Source organism: Bubalus bubalis, chromosome 3, assembly GCF_019923935.1.
Source record: "Bubalus bubalis isolate 160015118507 breed Murrah chromosome 3, NDDB_SH_1, whole genome shotgun sequence".
NCBI lineage: Eukaryota > Metazoa > Chordata > Mammalia > Artiodactyla > Bovidae > Bubalus > Bubalus bubalis.
The window spans coordinates 161,992,199-162,011,389 of NC_059159.1; the positions used below are offsets into that span (position 1 = coordinate 161,992,199).

General features: G+C 38.5%; 1 protein-coding gene across 6 annotated transcripts in view; it reads left to right on the top strand.

The window, feature by feature from the left end:
* Nucleotides 1-3,058: 3,058 nt before the first annotated feature.
* Nucleotides 3,059-19,191, top strand: part of MUSK (muscle associated receptor tyrosine kinase) — a 99,229-nt gene continuing 83,096 nt past the window's right edge. For 2 of the 6 annotated variants that reach the window (XM_044940428.2, XM_044940429.2), the window contains exons 1-2: nucleotides 3,060-3,536; nucleotides 16,383-16,509. In XM_044940428.2, coding sequence (XP_044796363.2) covers nucleotides 3,458-3,536; nucleotides 16,383-16,509 — 206 coding nt within the window. In that variant the 5' untranslated portion in view covers nucleotides 3,060-3,457. Of the gene's footprint in view, nucleotides 3,537-16,382; nucleotides 16,510-19,191 lie in introns of all 6 variants that reach the window. The other 4 variants (XM_006048670.4, XM_025282217.3, XM_044940426.2 and 1 more) reach the window with 3 other exon arrangements.

Consider the following 19,191-nt stretch of genomic DNA (forward strand, 5'->3'; position numbering starts at 1 on the left):
CCAGCTACAACATGTTGGGGTCTGATGCGGTGTTCAGCCCTAAGCCACACTCTTCATGGGATTCTCTTAGCAAACAGATTAACTAACAAATTAATTTTACTTATTGTTTTGTCTTTTCTAATTTTTTAAGTGAAGTATAGTTGATTCACAATGTTGTGTTAGGTTAGGTATACAGAAAAGTGATTCAGTTCAATATACACACACATTTTTTTTAAGATTCTTTTACTATATAGGTTATTACAAAATATTGAGTATAACTCCCTGTGCTATACAGTAAGTCCTTGTTGTTTATCCATTCTACATATAATAGTTTCCATATGTCAATCCCAAACTCCTAATTTATCCTTCCCCCACTTCCTCTTTGGTAGCCATAAATTTGCTTTCTATGTCTGTGGGTATGTTTCTATTGTGTATGTAAGTTCATTTGTATCATTTTTTAGATGTGGTATATTTGTACCACAGAATATTACTCAGCCATCCAAAGAATGAAATAATGCCATTTTCAGCAACATGGATAGACCTAGAGAGTATCATACTAAATGAAGTAAGCCAAAGACAAATATGATATGATATTGTTTATAGGCGGGATCTGTAAAAATGAAACAAGTGCACTTCTGTACAAAACAGAAATAGACTGATTCACCTTAAACCAGCCCTCGTCCACACATGCTGGCTTTCCCTCACAGAGTTTGGTCTCCCCCAGCTTCACATGGTGTTATTGCCACCTTCAGGCTCAGGTCACGGTGGAATCTGAAGGCGGGTCACACTGGTCTAGAGAACGCCATTCCTACTGGATCAGAGTGAGCACCATCAACGCTGGTTCTGTATTTTAGGGAAAAGGGAAAGAGAATGAAAGTGCTCATCCCCAAATCCTCCTCCTGGGCATTTGAAAAAAGAGGTCCCTTAAGTTGCTCACCTTAGACTTCCCTTTCTTAATGGCTGGTGGTGATCCTGAGTTTAAGCTCACAAATCTACAGTCATCCAAATCTCCAGAAATCCGTGCTCTCTCTAGTGCTACTTGTGGGAATGGCTGAAGTCTTTTCATCCTGCTGATCCTTGAATTTCACATTAAAGTAAAAAAGTGCTCATTCAGCTAATGTCAAAGTTTCGCATGAGATACATGGCATTCACAGGATATTCTCAGAACAGAAACCACATCAAATGTATATCTCTTCTATTAAAAATTGCATCAGGATCACTTCAGTCACAATTTAAGGAATCAAATTCATATTAGCCAAGCCAAAAAAAAGAATAAAGGAAGTTATTAACTCCCAAAACAAGGAAAATCAGTGGCTACATCTGACTTTGCATATTATTTCCTTATTTCCTATTAATGAAGCAGGAGGCCTCCAACAGCCTTGGTTTAGCCAGTCCTGACAGGTGGTGATCTAAAAAGAAGGAGCTTATTTTGTATTACGTCCAGTAAAATAACAGGAGACCTTGAGCTATAAGCCAGCTTGAGGCGTAAGCCCATCTCACTATGTCTAGGTAGTAGAGTTATATTTGCAAAATATACAACAGATCAATGATATAAATTATTTCATCCAGGGTATTTTTTAAAACTCCTATAAATTAATAAGAAAAAAATGATTTAAGAAGAAAATAGACAAAAGTCACAGAATAGGAAAATGAATAACAAATACATGAAAAATTCTCATTACCAACAGTAAGAGTGGAACACAAGTAAACTAAAACAAAGCCATACCCTTTTTATTCCACTTAAATGTAAAAATTCAACGGTAAGTGTTGATGAGATTGTGGGGAAATGGATTCTCTTATACATTGCTGAAAGTGAAAGCCACTCAGTTGTGTCCGACTCTGCGACGCCATGGGCTAGACTCCTATTTCCATGGAATTCTCCAGGCAAGAATACTGGAGTGGGTAGCCGTTCCCTTCTCCAGGGGATCTTCCCAATCCAGGGACTGAACCCAGGTCTCCCCCATTGCAGGCAGATTCTTTACTGTCTGAGCCTGAGGTGTGGTTAAATATACCATTATACATCCATGATTTGGAAATCTACATAGCCAACAGAAGCAATGATATAGTGCTATATATTAACCATGTAAAAGTCTCTAAGACAGACTGTTCAGTGGGAAAAGGCCATTTGCCTAGGAGAATGTTTTGGAAGAATTTGCTGCAACTGACAGCTCATGACTGCTGACTCAGTGGACTCATGAGACCAAAGAATAAGGGAGACACCAACACAAGCAGAAAAAACTCTTAAAACCATGCGATAAGTGCAATGATAGAGAAATGCACAATAGAACAGAGAAGCCCAGAGGGGGCAGACCTAAGGCAACTTTGGGAAGATGTGGGGGTTTTAGTCTGGAATAGCTCCCAGGAGACGGTGATCAAGTTGAGATAGGTGGGAACCAGGTGGAGAGGAGGAGAAAGCACTCCAAGAGGAGGAAACAGTAGGAACAATTCATGGAGGCTTGAAAGCTGTATTCAGTGAACCATCAGTAGGTTGCTACATATTAAAATAGAGACAGAGATTGTAACAGAGGCTGAACAGATAGGCAGGGTCCATCAGGCCTTCTTTTATCATATTAGAGAGATTTGAATTTTTTTATGTGATGAAGAGCCACTAAAGACTTTTGAGTAGGACAGGTGATCTAAAAAGAGATTAGTGAAAGTGTTAGTCACTCAGTCGTGTCCGACTCTTTGTGACCCTATGGACGATAGCCCACCAGGCTCCTCTGTCTATGAAATTCTCTAGGCAAGAGTACTGGAGTGGGTAGCCATTCCCTTCTCCAGGGGATCTTCCCGACCCAGAGATCAAACCCAGGTCTCCTGCGTTGCAGGCGGACTCTTAACCGTCTGAGTCACCATGGTAGCCCGAGAGGACAGTAAGACACAGGCAGAGAGAACAGATAGGAGGTTACCATCATTCCAAGAAGATGAATGTCTGAAAGGGAGGCTGGGGTAGGCTGAGACTAGTGAGAATCAAAGGAGGGAGGAAATCAAGGCATATCAAGTTGGTACAATCTGTAGGAATTAATTATGGGATGGATGCAGGTGGGGGAGTGAGAACTGGGGAGGAATCATGTTCAGATACATCCAGAGTTCTGAGATGAGTGCAGGAGAGATGATGAGCTGACTCAGAAGATCAGGAAAACTATACTTCAGGGAATACAATGATGGTTACAAAAGGCATCTGGTATTGTCCTTCTGCTACTGTCTTAAAAGGGATTCTAGAGGGATTTTCTTTCCCTTGTTCCTCCAGCCGTACACTTGCATTACTGGCCTAAGGGGATACTCACCAGCTGGCCGTGTCTATCATTACAGCCAAGTCTGAGAATTCCTGATTATACTTAGAGCCAGCGGAGCTGCTGACACAAACAGTCATTAGCAGACGACCCTTTTGGAACAAACTATGCTTTAAAATGTAAACGGTGGAGGCATTTTCCTTGCGTTGTCCAGAAAGAACTTTCTGCTGCCTGAGCCTGGATTAATCATGAGAGAGTTCGTCAACATTCCACTGGTACATATTCTTACTTTGGTTGCCTTCAGCGGGACTGAGAAACTTCCAAAAGGTTGGTTTCAGCACTCTTGTCTCCTGTTGCCTTGTGACAGTTCTAAACTGCATGCGTGTGTTCCGATCATGACTGATTCATGAGGGCAGGCTTGGGTTTTACTTGGTGAAGTGGGGGTGTAGTATATGGAGAGAGAGAAAGCTATATAAATAAGCAGTTGATGGATGGTCTCCATTCTACTGCTATCCGTCCCCTGCTTAAGCTCTACAATAAAAAGTTTAGCCGCTCAGTGCATACAGAGTCCTCACTTGTAAGGGAAACATTAACAGGTAGACTGCAAGTTATTGAGGTCAGTTTGTTTATGTTTATGTCAAACTTCAGGGTGGTCTAAAGGGATGATGAAAACCTTTTTACATCAGGTTTGCCAGGAATGTATCAATCCCACTCCCAGACATCCAGAGTGTTTGCTTCTGAACAAAAATCACTTCCATTTTCAGTTTCAGCTTTGCAAAACTCTTAATCAATATTTGAGTTCCGCCCAAATAAAAATTAGAGAAAGACGCACACAAATTGCCTATAAAAGTCTGAAGAACAACGGGTTCTCCATAGGAGGCTGGAGTCATGATTTGGTTTGGCAAGAGACTGGGAAAGGTTTTTTTTTTTTCAGAGGCTTTGGAATGTACCGGAAATAACACCACCTCAGGGGAAAGGAAAGCAACTTAAGAAACTGACAAACACCTGTTGCAGTAGCAAGAATGTCCACAGTTTCTGGCCAGCGTATTATGAAACTGAGACTAGTGTATTTCAAATCAGGAAGAAAGACAGGAAAATAGGTGATTTGCAAAGTGACTGAGAGCTTCACTGAAGTCTTTTTACAAAGACATGAGAAAGCAAATGGAATAACATTAAAAAGATTTCTGATTAAATGGACTGTTGTTTAGTAGCTCAGGCATGTCCAACTCTTTTGTGAACCAGTCAGGCTCCTCTGTCCATGGGCTTCTCCAGGCAAGAATACTGGAGTGGGTTGCCATTTCCTTCTCCAGGGAATCTTCCCAACGCAGGGACTGAACCCCCGTCTCTTGCATTGGTAGGCAGATTCTTTACCATTGAGCCACCAGGGAATTAAACACATTACACTAGAGTAAAAGAGTTCTGTTAATTTATGACACATTCAAATGAATTATTTTCCCTTCATATTACTTTACCAAAGAACTGAATGGGTTTGTATTGTGTAGATAAGCGAAGGTAGTCATATTGTATGTTAGATGGAAAATGTAGTGTAGATTTTGTGGTTCACTAGAATTTCTGGTACCACAAGGTCAAAATTCACATACTAAGAAGATAGAGCTTTTTTCACCAACAGTCTGATTTCATAGATTTATGTTGTTTCATTGCTTTCTTTTTCTATTTTATCTGCACAAAAGGGTATTGTTCAATGCATTTAAACTTTTGTCAACTAATACTTTAAGGTACCTCCAGATAAAAGAGAATCTATATCTTTTCAAATAGCTAATAATAGCCAGAAAGACTTAACATTGGCTTCAGATTATTTTAATACTTCCTGATCATACAACGGATGTCCGGAAGGGCAGCACCTGGATGTTTGGACTTACGGATTGTTGTAAATTTATTTGTGCTATTCTAAACCATAAAGTTACATAAAAATGACATGGTTAGATGCTAAAATGTACTGGCATTCAGTCTTACAAGGAACACGACAATTGATTTTCTAATTCAAATTAGAATCCCATGCATGAGAAAAACCAAACCCAGCCTCCTAATTTCTATCTATAAAGAGATGATCTGTAGTTTCCAAACTTTATAGGTAAAGCGCACTGTTTCTATTTTGAAAACGTCACAAAATATAGTGGCATAAACATAACAAAGCCAAAATCCTGAGCCCCAAATAAAATAGCCAGACTGTTACCCTAACTTTGTTTATTTGTTTATAATTTATTTACTGCTTTAATGAGAATGTAAACTCAAAAAATTAAAGCAATATTTTTGCCTATCCTACTCAAACAGAGTATTTAAGTATTATTGAAAAAACTAAATTAATATGGGTTTAACATCAGCCTTAGCCAAAACACCAGGCCTGGAAGAGCCAACATTTATTAACTACACTTACCAGCTCTGAGAATAAACACTATCATGAAAATACAATCCTTAACATTTTACATGTTGAAGCGCATGGAATATGTTGGTACAAAAAACACATTAATATGTGATTATTTCAGTACTATCAACAGTAATGAAATTATGCTACACAAAATATCTCTAGTTGTTTTCTCTATTCTTGGCAGAAGCCAATAATGGGAAGAGGTTTTTTAGGTGGTACTCCTTTTTCCTAAGTCCCTTATTGTGAATGAATCAAGACATCTGCACCATAATATATCATAAAGTAAACGGACACAGTTAAAATAGTGCAAGAGTATTCCGTGGATTCTTATCTGATCATCAGCATATGATTTCTTCAATAAAATTAATAACCAACTTTGTAGAAGAGCTTATTATTATTATAGTTTTAGTTTAATTGAGATTCCTAATGTTCAAAGACAAAGGGAACGTTCACTGTCTTTCTGAATCATTTCATCTGGTGATACTTTCAATCATGAGCTCAGTATCAAACCACAAGGCAGAGGATTTTATAAACAGTCATGTATGAAAATAGCCAACATTTCATTGAACACTCGTGTTAACCACATTTTTCAAAAATATTTAACACTTTATCAGGGAGTACTAAGTGTAGAGTGGGATTTTCTGTAGGAGTATGGGAGTTCATGAAACAGCTTTGAATCTGTTCTATGCACGAAGAACTCCTGTCTAAACTCCACTCTTAAAATTATCCCATTACTATCATACCTAGAGGTTCTTGAGTCTTAAGTGATTTATCTTTAGATATATGTTAGTAAGAATTTCTTCTAAATCATATGTATACAGGGATAGGATTCACAGATTTGACATATGACTAAGTCAGAACGGACATAGCTGTCACTGAAATCCGGGACACCGAGTACTGGATGAATGTTTTATATTGACATACACTGAAGACTAACTCATCCCATGTTTGGGGAAACAACGGTTGCTTTAAATATTATTGACTTTAAAGAACAGACAAAGTGCAGAAATGGCAAGATTTTTACCACAAATCCAGTGGTGAAGTAGGCAATTTCTCGGTGAAATAGGACATGACGTTATTGGGGGAAAGTGGTAAGTGAGGGATGAGTAGAGGACCTAAAGGAAGTGATCCCATTCAGAGAGATGAGAGAAGTGGACCAGAGAATGTAGAAGGACCACATGTCCATGCTGGGGTTGGGGACTGCACCCCCATAAGTGGTCCTGATCTTCACCCTTGTATTACTTTATTCAACAATAACTTTGTGAACATAGGAGCAGTGAGGACAGCTGGTTGGATTAGTTCAAGACTGGTACTTTCCAGGGTCAGTGCAGCTGAAGGACTAGAGGGTAAGGGAGCTGAGAGGATATGTCAACAAAGCATGCAGTCTAAGCCAAAAAATGAAGAAAGTGAAAGGAGGATACTTCAGGCCTTGAAAACAATGTTAAGATCAACTTCCTTTTTCTAGTCCCCAATGCCTCTTTGTGTGTCTTTCAGGAAAAGAGGCCTTCACTGTGAGCCTCAGTTTTCTCCTAAGATGAAGCACCTACCAGTGTTCAGCTTACAATGTTATACACTATGCTGAGGACTGTCAGCCACTGGGGAAATGACCCCTCCTGGGGAACAGGCACATTTCAGATGAGTCCCTATGAAATCATACCTTAATACCGAAGGGATGCCCCTAGGAAAGGTCATTTCAGAAATTCTAACAGACCGACCCAGAATTCCTACCTTCCTGTCCTCACTGTCATTTCTGAAGGCAAAGACCAAGAGTATGTTCTGTGACAAAGAATTAATGATATGCCATTAATAAGTGACTCAACATAGCACAGTAACTACTGAGATTATCAATGAACCATATATAAGTTCCAGAGACTTCATAATAAAAAAATAACATATTTGATTACATCACCAGAAGTATGTGTCTTTTCTAAGATATGACAAATGATGAGCAATACTGAATATCCTCTTTCTGTGGGGGATTTGAAAATTTTCTAATACCCATGTGTTTTCTCATACTGAAAAAACAATACTGTATTCATGATGCTAGAAAAGCATGAATATGTTCCAAGTCTGAGCCCTAATTTTACTAGATCAGAAAGGAGCAAATACACCTGACTGTTTACTCAGTTATTTGGTTATGTCAATCCACAAATGGTCAGTCTGAAGTTGGTATGGCAACGACTGTGCGTTACAGTCCATAAAAGGATAACATTACAACTCATCCAGAGCCAGTATTCAAGTTCAGCTACTCTTTGGGTACAGAAGAGCACTGGGTTTATTTTTTTGTATTTGTTGTTCATGTGGTCCTTGAAAAGAGGGGAGAAATAGTGTCCCAGTTTAAATAGGCCCTGGCTGAGATGAAAACTGGCCAGTAGAAAGAAAGCAGAGACAGTCTGCTGATTCTATAAATATCATTAAATACAACTATGTGATTGTGTCAGTAAAAATTTAAAAGCGATTTGTTTGGATAATTTTGGAGTGTGGGCAAGGTGGGCTTAACCAACAATATTTTGCTTATAGAAATTGATATTAATGTCAGTCTTATTTTTTCCCTTGTCTGTGAGTAACTAGTACTACACTGAAGACATGGTATAGCTTAGAGTTAAAAGATAAGAATTTTAAATCAACCTTACCCATGAAATTCAGTTCTATCACTTCCTGCTCTTATTTTGTTTAGATAAGTTACTGAACCTTGCATAGCCTTCATTCCTCAATTGCAAATGAGAATAATAATAGTATCTGCCTTTATGCATATTGTGATAAATAAATAAGATCATGAATGCAAAGTGTGACTTGTGGCTGATGGTAGGTTCTTAATCCATTTTAGATGTTAACCTTATTAAAAACAGAATCAAACCTCACATAAAACCATCATGCCACTGAACACTAAGGGAAGCTGTTCTCAGTGACAACTCATATATTTCTCTGTGTTTAAGTTTGTCAAGACATTCCAAGATTTATTTCGATTTTAACTGACCTCAACAGAGTTTCTACCACCTCCCTGGAAAGATAATATCAATAGTATATCTGCTTCCTCTGTCACTTCTGGATCTGCATATTGAATGAGAAGAAATTAATCAATCAAGTTTGTGGGTTTTAGTAAAAATAAGACATGGCATTAAGAATGATAACTGAAAACAAGATATGCAAAAGTCTAAGAGAGAAAGTCACCCATACTTTCAGGACTATTAACATATTAATACCCTAAAAAATAGATATAATTGTTTATGCAATTCTGCTGCCTACCAGGAACTGTTATATAAACAGGATGCTATTTATACAGACATTGTAAATGGTAAGATTTGAAGATATTGATAATGTAGAATATGCTCCTGGGTTAGTGCCTCTCTGAGGAAAAAAAAAGGCCCTGATACGTTGCATTTGTTGACTGCTGTGCAAATGCTTCAATCACAGCCAACTTCAAGGTACCAACGAAGACGGAGTTGGGAGATGTACAGTAGCACAGCTGTGTATGTAATTTCTACAGATATTAGATGTAAATAGCCCCAATAACATGGATAATACAAAAATGTAGTAAAATAATCAGGAAGTGATAAATGTTGAGTATTACTTCTTTGTTTTTAACATAGTTATTTTAAACATAAACTTATATAATTTAGTTTTAAATAATGGCTCTATTCAATTGCCTTGTTAAATTTCTGAAAAATTAACACTTGACACCTGCAAGCCAGTATAAGCCAGTTCCAGCAGACCACAGAAGACAAAGCTGTGAGCCTCTTTTTCCACTTCTGTACAGTTAGGAGTACAATTATTCTGTTTTGTGCAGTGAAATTCATCTATATACCTTTCTATTTTGAGATTTTTGGGGGGGATGCTTAGTTGCTCAGTTATGTCTGACTCTTTGCCACCCTTTGGACTGTAGCCCATCAGGTTTCTCTGTCCATGGGATTTTTCAGGCAAGAGTACTGGAGTGGGTTAGCATTTCCTCCTCCAGGGGATCTTCCTGATGCAGGGATCAAACCTGCCTCTCTTGTGTCTCCTCCATTGTAGGTGGATTCTCTACCTGCTGAGCCACAGAAACCAGGAGAATAACTCAATAGTTCAGGTTTCTGTCTCTAAATTATGGAATAAAATAACATAGACTACTCCTTATTAGCCAAGAACAATGTTAAATGCATTATGTACATTTATTTACTGTACATAATCATCATGTCAAGCTTTAGTCAGTTCAGTTGCTCAGTCATGTCCGACTCTTTGCCACCCCATGGACTGTAGCACACCAGGCTTCCCTGTCCATCACCAACTCCTAGAGCTTGCTCAAATTCATGTCTATTGAGTCAGTGATGCCATCCAACCATCTCATCCTCTGTCAATCCCTTCTCCTCCAACCTCCAATCTTTCCCAGCATCAGGGTCTTTTCAAATGAGTCAGTTCTTCGCATCAGGTGGCCAAAGTATTGGAGTTTCAGCTTCAGCATCAGTCCTTCCAATGAATAGTCAGGGTTGATTTCCTTAAGGATTAACTGGTTTGATCTTCTTGCAGTCCAAGGGACTCTCAAGAGTTTTCTCCAACACCACACTTCAAAAGCATCAGTTCTTCAGTGCTCAGCTTTCTATATAGTCCAACTCTCACATCCATACATGACCACTGGAAAAACCATAGCCTTGACTAGATGGACCTTTGTTGGCAAAGTAATGTCTCTGCTTTTTAACATGCTGTCTAGGTTTGTCATAGCTTTTCTTCCAAGTAGCAAGCATCTTTTAATTTCACAGCTGCAGTCACCATCTGCAGTGATTTTGGAGCCAAAGAAAATAAAGTCTGTCACTGTTTCCATTGTTTCCCCACCTATTTGCCATGAAGTGATGGGGCTGGATGCCATGATCTTAGTTTTCTGTATGATGAGTTTTAAGCCAACTTTTTGACTCTCCTCTTTCACTTTCATCAAGAGTGTCGCTTAATCTTGATGTCAAGCTTAAACAATGGTTTTATAGTTATCTCTGTCTACAGCTAAAGAGGCCAAGGCAACTAGTTAAGTGTCTCAGTGGAGATGGGAAGTGATGGAGCAGGGATTTGGATTCAATCCGTGGGCTAGAGCTTCTCACTGTCTAATTCCTCAGTTTTGTTGTTATTTAGTCACTAAGTCATGTCTGACTCTTTTGCAACCCCATAGACGGTAATTTGCCAGGCTATTCTGTCTGTGGGATTTCCCAGGCAAGAATACTGGAGTGGGTTGCCATTTCCTTCTCCAGGGGATCTTCCTCACCTAGGGATCAAACCCACATCTCCTGTACTGGCAGGCGGGTTCTTTACCACTGAGCCACCAGGGACGCAACTCCTCAGTAGTCTGTCTTTCTTTTTAAACAATGAAAGCATTCAATATTATCCATTATCCTTCAGGCCCATCATCACCTACAACCTTATTATCATATGATGTTTTTAATCACTATGTATGTGATTATGCAATTGATCACTTATTTTGTTCATCAGTTGTTTAGAAAAATCTACCTTTTTTTTAAGAGGTTGACTTTCGAAAACTTTTATCCATTACAAATTTGCTTCCATTGCATTGGAAAATTAACATTTCTGTGGCATTCTGATTATGTCCTATCATTTTTATTATGAAGATAATACATATTCATGTCTGTGTTCAGTCATGTTCAACTCTTTGTGACCCCAAGGACTTTAGCCTGCCAGGCTCCTCTGTTCATGGAATTTCCCAGGTAAGAGAATATCCAGTACTGGAGTGGGTTGCCATTTCCTTCTCCAGGGGATCTTCCCCACCCAGGGATTTGAGCCTGCATCTCCTGCACTGGCAGTTAGGTTTTTATTATTGAGCCACCAGGGAAGCCCAATAATATATACTAATTTTATATATTTTAATATTATATAATATGTCTTATAATATTTTGCTGTAAGATATAGCAAGACAATCATAAAAAATTATACATAATGCTCACAACTAGGAGATAAATGATAATAATATCTTGGAATTCATCAATTTTTCCATTCTCTCCTATGTGTGTATGTGTGTATAATTTTCTTTAAAATTTTTGGAGCCTATTGCTGCTAAGTCACTTCAGTCATGTCTGACTCTGTGTGACCCCATAGATGGCAGCCCACCAGGCTCCCCCATCCCTGGGATTCTCCAGGCAAGAACACTGGAGTGGGTTGCCATCTCCTTCTCCAATGCATGAAAGTGAAAAGTGAAAGTGAAGTCGCTCAGTCGTGTCTGACTCTTAGCGACACCATGGACTGCAGCCTACCAGGCTCCTCCATCCATGGGATCTCCCAGGCAAGAGTACTGGAGTGGGTTGCCATTGCCTTCTCCATCTGAGCCTATTACTTCATTATAATATCTCCTGGTAATACTAATTTAAGTTTGAGTTGTTTGAGTCTATATTTATTAAATTACTTACTTACTTATTTAATTTGGCTGTGTTGGGTCTTAGCTGTGGCACTTGGGACGTTTCCTTGCAGCCCATGGACTCTCTAGCTGTGGTGTTGCAGGCTCAGTGCAATTGTGGTGTGCATGGGCTTCAGTTGCCCAGCAGCATGTGGGATCTTAGTTCCTGGACCAGGGATTGATCCTGCATCCCCTGCATTGCAAGGCAGATTCTTTAACCACTGGACTACCAGAAGTCCTGAGTCTATATTTTTAAATAATTAAATGTCATGATTGTTATCTTGTTGATGGATTGTTTCTTTTATCATTAAGAAGTCTTTCTTCACTCTTCAAATGCTTACTTATCACTTTATATTGAAGTTCATCTTATATTAGTACTATTACTCTATTGCTTTATCACTTTGAGTAGTTTTTACTTCATATATATTTTCCATTCTCTTTATTTGCAACATTTGTTTTAAAATAATTAGATATGTCTTTTGTGTTTTTTTAATCATGTATCTGTCTTTCTCCAGATCAGTTCATACCATGGGTGTTTACTGTGATTTCGGATGTATTTGGGCATGTTTATTACAAATTAATTTGTATCTTCTGTTAACCATACATGTTCTTGGCTCATTTATCCTTTTCTGCTTCTTTATTTTTTTTTTTAATTGATACAGTTTTAGTTCCTTTTGTTCTCCTGCTGCTTTGGAAATTTTGATTTTTAATCTATTATTTTGGTGGTAAGAATTAGGGAAATTTTAACAGTATGCCTCTAACTTTATATTATCTCCCCATGTTTGTAGTTATTCAGTATTTGTCATCTTCCTGCTTATAGAAAAGAACTTAGAGTGTTTTAATAATCTGCTGAACTACTTCCCTATATTTTCATCTTATAATTGTTTATCTAGAATTCTAGTTCTGCTTTTTTTAAACATAAAAATTATTGAGCTTTAAAAATATATATTCCACAATATCTAAAATTGCAGTTATATTTTACCACCATCTATGCTTACTATGTGGAGAAGGAAATGGCAACCCACTCCAGTGTTCTTGCCTGGAGAATCCCAGGGACGGGGGAGCCTGGTGGGCTGCCGTCTATGGGGTTGCAGAGTCGGACACGACTGAAGTGACTTAGCAGCAGCAGCAGCATGCTTAGTATAGTGGCTCAGTTGTAAATAATCCTCCTGCCAATCCAGGAGACGCAGGTTCGATCCCTGGGTCAGGAAGACCCCTGAAGAAGGAAATGGCAACCTGCTCCAGTATTCTTGCCTGGAAAATCCCATGGACAGAGGAGCATGGCAGATTACAGATAACAGGGTCGCAAAAGAGTCAGACATAACTTAATAATTGAACAACAACAAATGCTTACTATAGTTTCTTGTCCCTGGCCCCTTTCTTTTGGGTACAAGTTATTTCTTACAGAGATTATATACTTTGGGTAACTGTTTCAGAGAAGGTCTCAGTGGTAAACATTTGTCTGCATGTTTATTTTGTCTTCATTTTAAAAATGATTATCTAAGCTGGCTATAGAATTCCAGGCTAGCAGTTATTATTTTTTTTCTCAACCTTTTAAAACTATTACTCCAATGCCTTTTGGTATCAGTTGTTGCCAAATAATACCAAGTGAGCCTAATTGGCATTCTTCTTAAAGTAATTGATCTTTTCTTTCTAGTAAGGTTCAATATTTTATCTTTAATTTTCTACAGTTTTAATATAGTGTATCTAAGAATGAATTAATTTTTCTTTATCTGGCTTGATGCTTGGTGGAAACTTTCAACCTGAAGATTCTGCTTTATTTTTCAAGTTTGAAAAATAATCAGCAATTTACCCTTTTACATATTACTTCTATGCTATTTCTGGACTTCTATTAGAAGTTTATTAATTTTTGTCCATCTTTATGTCTCTTAACTATTAATACTTTTCATTCTTTATTTCTTTGTACTGCATTCTGTATATTTTAATGGTTATTTTAGTGCAAAGTTGGAGGAGATACAAAATATAAAAGATGTCATCTCACCTAAAAATTCTGCCCTCTTCTTTCAGCTATTCTCTTCTCAATCTTAAAGAAAATTTATGCCCTTTATAAAGGTCTCAGAAATAGAGTTTGGTTTATTTAAACAATACATTAGTCACTGTGCTAGCCCTCCGGAGAGAGAGAGGTCTGAGACATGGTTCCTGACCCAAAGGTCAAGGTTTTTATAACTTAGCATGGGACAGAAACATAAACAAATCATTCTAAGAGCATATGTGTGGCAAGCACTATAAGAGTGACATAAATAGGATGACCCAAGGGTAAAGAAAAGGGTATATGGTTCTGTCTAGCAAGTCAGGGAGATTGGGAGCAGATGATACTTGAACTGGACCTCGTGAAAAAATTTACACTCATAGAAGAGATATGGGTTAAAAGGGACCCTCAGCCTCTGAGTTTACTGAAAAGATAAGTTTCATTTAGAAACGGAATGCATTTTTTTCCCCTACAATGATGTACCACCTCACACGAGTCAGAATGGCCATTGTCAAAAAAATCAAACAATAAATGCTGGAGAGGATGTGGAGAAAAGGGAACCCTCTTGCACTGTTGGTGAGAATGTAAACTGATCCAGCCACTATGGATGCATTTTCTATGGCCGGTGCACCAGTTTGCTCTTATTTCATGGAGTTTTCACCCTCTGCGTGTTTGCTAAGTCACTTCAGTCATGTCTGACTCTTTGTGACCCTCTGGACTGTAGCCTGCCAGGCTCCTCTGTTCATGGGATTCTCCAGGCATGGACACTGGAGTGGGTTGCCATGCCCTCCTTCAGGGGATCTTCCCGCCCCAGGGACCAACCTGCGTCTCTATTGTCTCCCGCATGGGCAGGCAGGTTCTTTACCACTAGGCCGCCTGAGCATCAGTGTACAAATATCTATTTGAGTGCATGTGTGCTAAGTCATTTAAGTCGTATCCAACTCTGTGCGACCTAAAAGGACTGTAGTCTGCCAGGTTCCTCTGTCCATGGTTTTCTCCAGGCAAGACTACTAGAGTGGGTTGCTGTTTCCTCCTCCAGAGGGTCTTCCCAACCCGGGGATTGGACCCCCATCTTTTACATCTCCTACATTCTTTACCACTAGTGCCACCTGGGAAGCCCCATCTATTTGAGTTACTGCTTTCAATTATTTTGGACATACATATACCCAGAAGTGAAATTTCTGGATGATATATTAATTCCATGAACAGAGGAGCCTGGTGGGCTACAGTCCATGGGGTCACAAAGAGTCAAACACAACTGAGTGACTAACACACATATTAATTCTCTGCTTAATTATCTGAGGAACCACCATCCTGCTTTACACAAGGGGCTGTGCCAATTTACTTTCCCACCAACCGTGCACACAGGTTCTAATTTTTCCACATCCTTGCCAACATTTATTGTTATGTATTTTTTGATTTATAACCATTCTACAGTATGTAAAGTAGTATCTTAGAGTGGTTTTGATTTGCATTTCCTTAAAGGCTAATAATGTTCAGTACCTTTTATGTGCTTGTTGTCCATCTGTACATATTGTTTGGAAACAGGTTGATTCAGCTTCTTTGCTCATTTTTTTTTGTTTGGGTTATTTTGGATTATTTGCCTTTATATTATTGAGTCTTTTCCTAATCTATTTGTTTGTAGCTATGTGGATCCTCTATAAATCCAATGAAGCTTTAGCTTCAAAGCCTCTCATTCGCAGGAGCCCCCTTTGAAGACCTCCAAAGGTCTCTAGTAAAGTATTCATATTGTATTTTATTCAATATACATCAACATGTTTTATTGAAATTTGGAAAATACTATTTTTAAACAGGAATTGTTAAGATGGCTTCGTCTTTTCACACTAACTTCCCATCAGTGACACTTTCCTTCCAGTTGATTGATGTCAGGGAGGCAACAGATATTTTGTATCCATAATTTTATATATTTTTTCCTTAAAAGGATATCTAAATTATATTAACTTTGGGCTTCACAAAACCAGGCTCTGCCTCCACTCACATATAATAAATTCTAAGCCCAACTCTCCTGAGAGCCTCCTCTTTTGATTCTCAAATGTTTAGTTTGAAAGAAGCAACAAAATCCTCTGTATAAAATCCTTCCTCCCTTTTGGCAAATTTTTGCTCTGGGGCAACATCATTCTTATTCAGGTCCGTTGTGGCCTCTGCTTCCAGTGAAAGTGAGATTCGCTCAGTCGTGTCTGACTCTTTGTGATCCCGTGGACTATCTAGACCGTGGAATTCTCCAGGTTAGAATACTGGAGTGGGTAGCTGTTCTCTTCTCCAGGGGATCTTCCCAACCCAGGGATTGAACCCAGGTCTCCCGCATTGCAGGCGGGTTCTTTACCAGCTGAGCCATAAGGAAGCCTGACTGCTTACAGAAGGGTTAGGACAGTATTGCAGAATGCTCGCCTTTCACGTCTCCTCTCCTTTCAGCCCCTGTCATCACCACTCCTCTTGAAACAGTGGATGCCTTAGTTGAAGAAGTTGCTACTTTCATGTGTGCGGTGGAATCCTACCCCCAGCCTGAAATTTCCTGGACCAGAAATAAAATTCTCATTAAGTAAGTATTCTGCCTTTTTTCACCAAGAATGACCAAGGCTGCCTTGGGATTTATCTTTGTCGTAAAAGCAATCACAGCTCTTGGCAGTACTAAAGTTCACCTTCTAGAATATTTAAAATGTAACTCCCACATTTCATAAATGTAAGATCTGAACTTCAGTGAGGTTAAGGGAGTTGTCCAATGGAAAGTGATTTAACTGATATGGCAGAGTCAGGGCTGTTTCCTAGTTCCAGGTTAGGTCCTAGAGGAAATTTCACAGTAATTAGAAAACACCATGGTATACTAATTCTGGGGGTACATGTTCCAGGACATTCTGGGGAGTTAATAGGGATCAGCCTCATTTCCTGAACTTTCAATATCCCAATCAAGTCAGGCATGTTGTCTAGGAATCTGACCTCTAGGTAACCATTACTTTTTCTTTTGAAAGTCAGAAAGGACTCCTGATGTATATAGTGAGGTAACCTCTCAAACAGTAAAATTTCTACTTGGCATATAAAGGTTATGCTATCCTTTCCTCATTACAATAGCTATCTCACCAAAAATACTCCAAAATATCCATAACAAAGGGAACCACGAGCTTTCTAGAAGGCCACATACCTTGAGTTAGGGCTAGACTGTTTAACTGCTCCATAGGCTGGGGTCCATGAACTTGGATGGGGAAAAATTATGTGTTTGTTTTCACTAAACTCTAACTGAAATTTTGTATTTCCTCCTATTATATATGCTGTAATGTGGGAAATTACCCTGGGCTATGGAAGCCTTCAAGTACTCTATCAGGCAAGCTATCTCAGAAATCCTGGAATAGGAAGGCTTATAAACCAAATTAAGCTGCTTGAAATACAGTTTATTAAATCAATTTAAAATACCCAATAAAATAAAAAGACAACCTACAGAATGGGAGAAAATATTTGCAAATTATATAACCAATAAGGAGTTAATATCCAAAATACATAAACTGCTTCTACAACTCAATATCCAAAAATAAAAACAAAAAACCCACTCAAAAAATGGGCAAAAGAGCTGACTAGACATCCTTCACAAAGACATACAGACAGCCAACAGGCACAAAAAGAGATGCTCAACATCACTAGTTATTAGAGAAACAACAATATATCACCTCATACCTGTTGGGTCGACTATCATCAAAAAGTCTACAAATAACAAATGTTGGAGAGGATATGGAGAAAATGAAACGCTTACACACTATTGATGAGAATGCAAGTTGGTGTGGCCTCTCTGGAAAACAGTATGGAGGCATCTCAAAAAGCTAATAATATACGTATTGTATGATCTCGTAATTCTACTCCAGGGTATATATCCAAAAAAAAAATGAAAACACTAATTTGAAAAAGTACATGCACCCCAAATTCATAGCAGTACTATTTCCAATAGCCAAGATATGGAAGAAACCCAAGTGTCCATAACAGATGAATAGGTAAAGAAGATGTGGTATATATTTACAATGGAATCTTACTCAGCCATAAAAAAGGATGAAATTCTGTCATTTGCACCAGGGTGTATGGGTTTAAGAGAATATTATGCTTAATGAAATAAGTCAGAGAACCGCAAAGACTATGCTACCACCCACAGATGGAACCTAAAAAGTAATACAAATGAATGTATGTGCAAAACAGAAAGAGACTCACATAGAAAACAAACTAATGGTTACCAAAGGGGAGAGGGAAGGGGAAGGGGAGTGCAAGTTAGGCGTGTGGGATTAAGAGATACGTGTGTGTGTGTGTGCGTGTGTGTATACTGTTGCTTCATTCAGGTCCAGCTCTTTGCAACTCCACGGACTGCAGCCCACCGGCCTCCTCTGTCCATGAGATTCTCCAAGCAAGATTACTGCATTGGTTTGCCATTTTCTTCTCTAGGGGATCTTCCTGACCCAGGGATCCAACCTGCACTGGCAGGCAGCTTCTTCACACTAGCCCCACTTGGGACTGCTATGTAGAAAATAAATGAGCAACAGGATATACCGCATAGCACAGGGAACTATAGCCATTATCTTGTAATAACTTTTAATGGAGTATAATCTGTAAACATACTAAATCACTAGGCCATGTACACCTGAAACTAATATAATGTTGTAAATCAACTATACTTCAATAAGAAAGAGGAAAATAATTTATATTTTGAAAATTATAAATACTTATGTCCCTCAAATCTACAAGCAATTTATATACTTTAAGCAGCAATGATCCAACCGATTATAAATCTTGAAAGTTTCTATTTCACAGAGTGGCTGGACTCTTAGTTCACAAGCACATCTGCAAAATATTTCAATATTCACATTTTCTATGCAAACTTAAACATAGCAAAAAACAAAAGCAAAGCAAAATTTACATGAGAGTCAGTATCTTGGCTATCCCGTTATTTAATGTGATTTAATGAACTACCCAGTGATTATATCATCCTTAGTCACATAGACCAAAAATTACTATATCTCTTTTTCCTCTTTAAGATCAGTGTGTGATGGGGGCCATCCATCAAATTCGAAACCAAGAATCCATTTCCTTTACATTTTTTGTTTTCAGGTTGTATTATTTTTTTTCCATTTCTACTGTAACAAATTACCATAAAATTAGTGGTTTGATACAACACAAATTTATTATCTCACAGTTCTGGAGTTTAGAAGTCTGAAATCGGTCTCTTTGGGCTAAAATCAAGGTGTTGACAGGG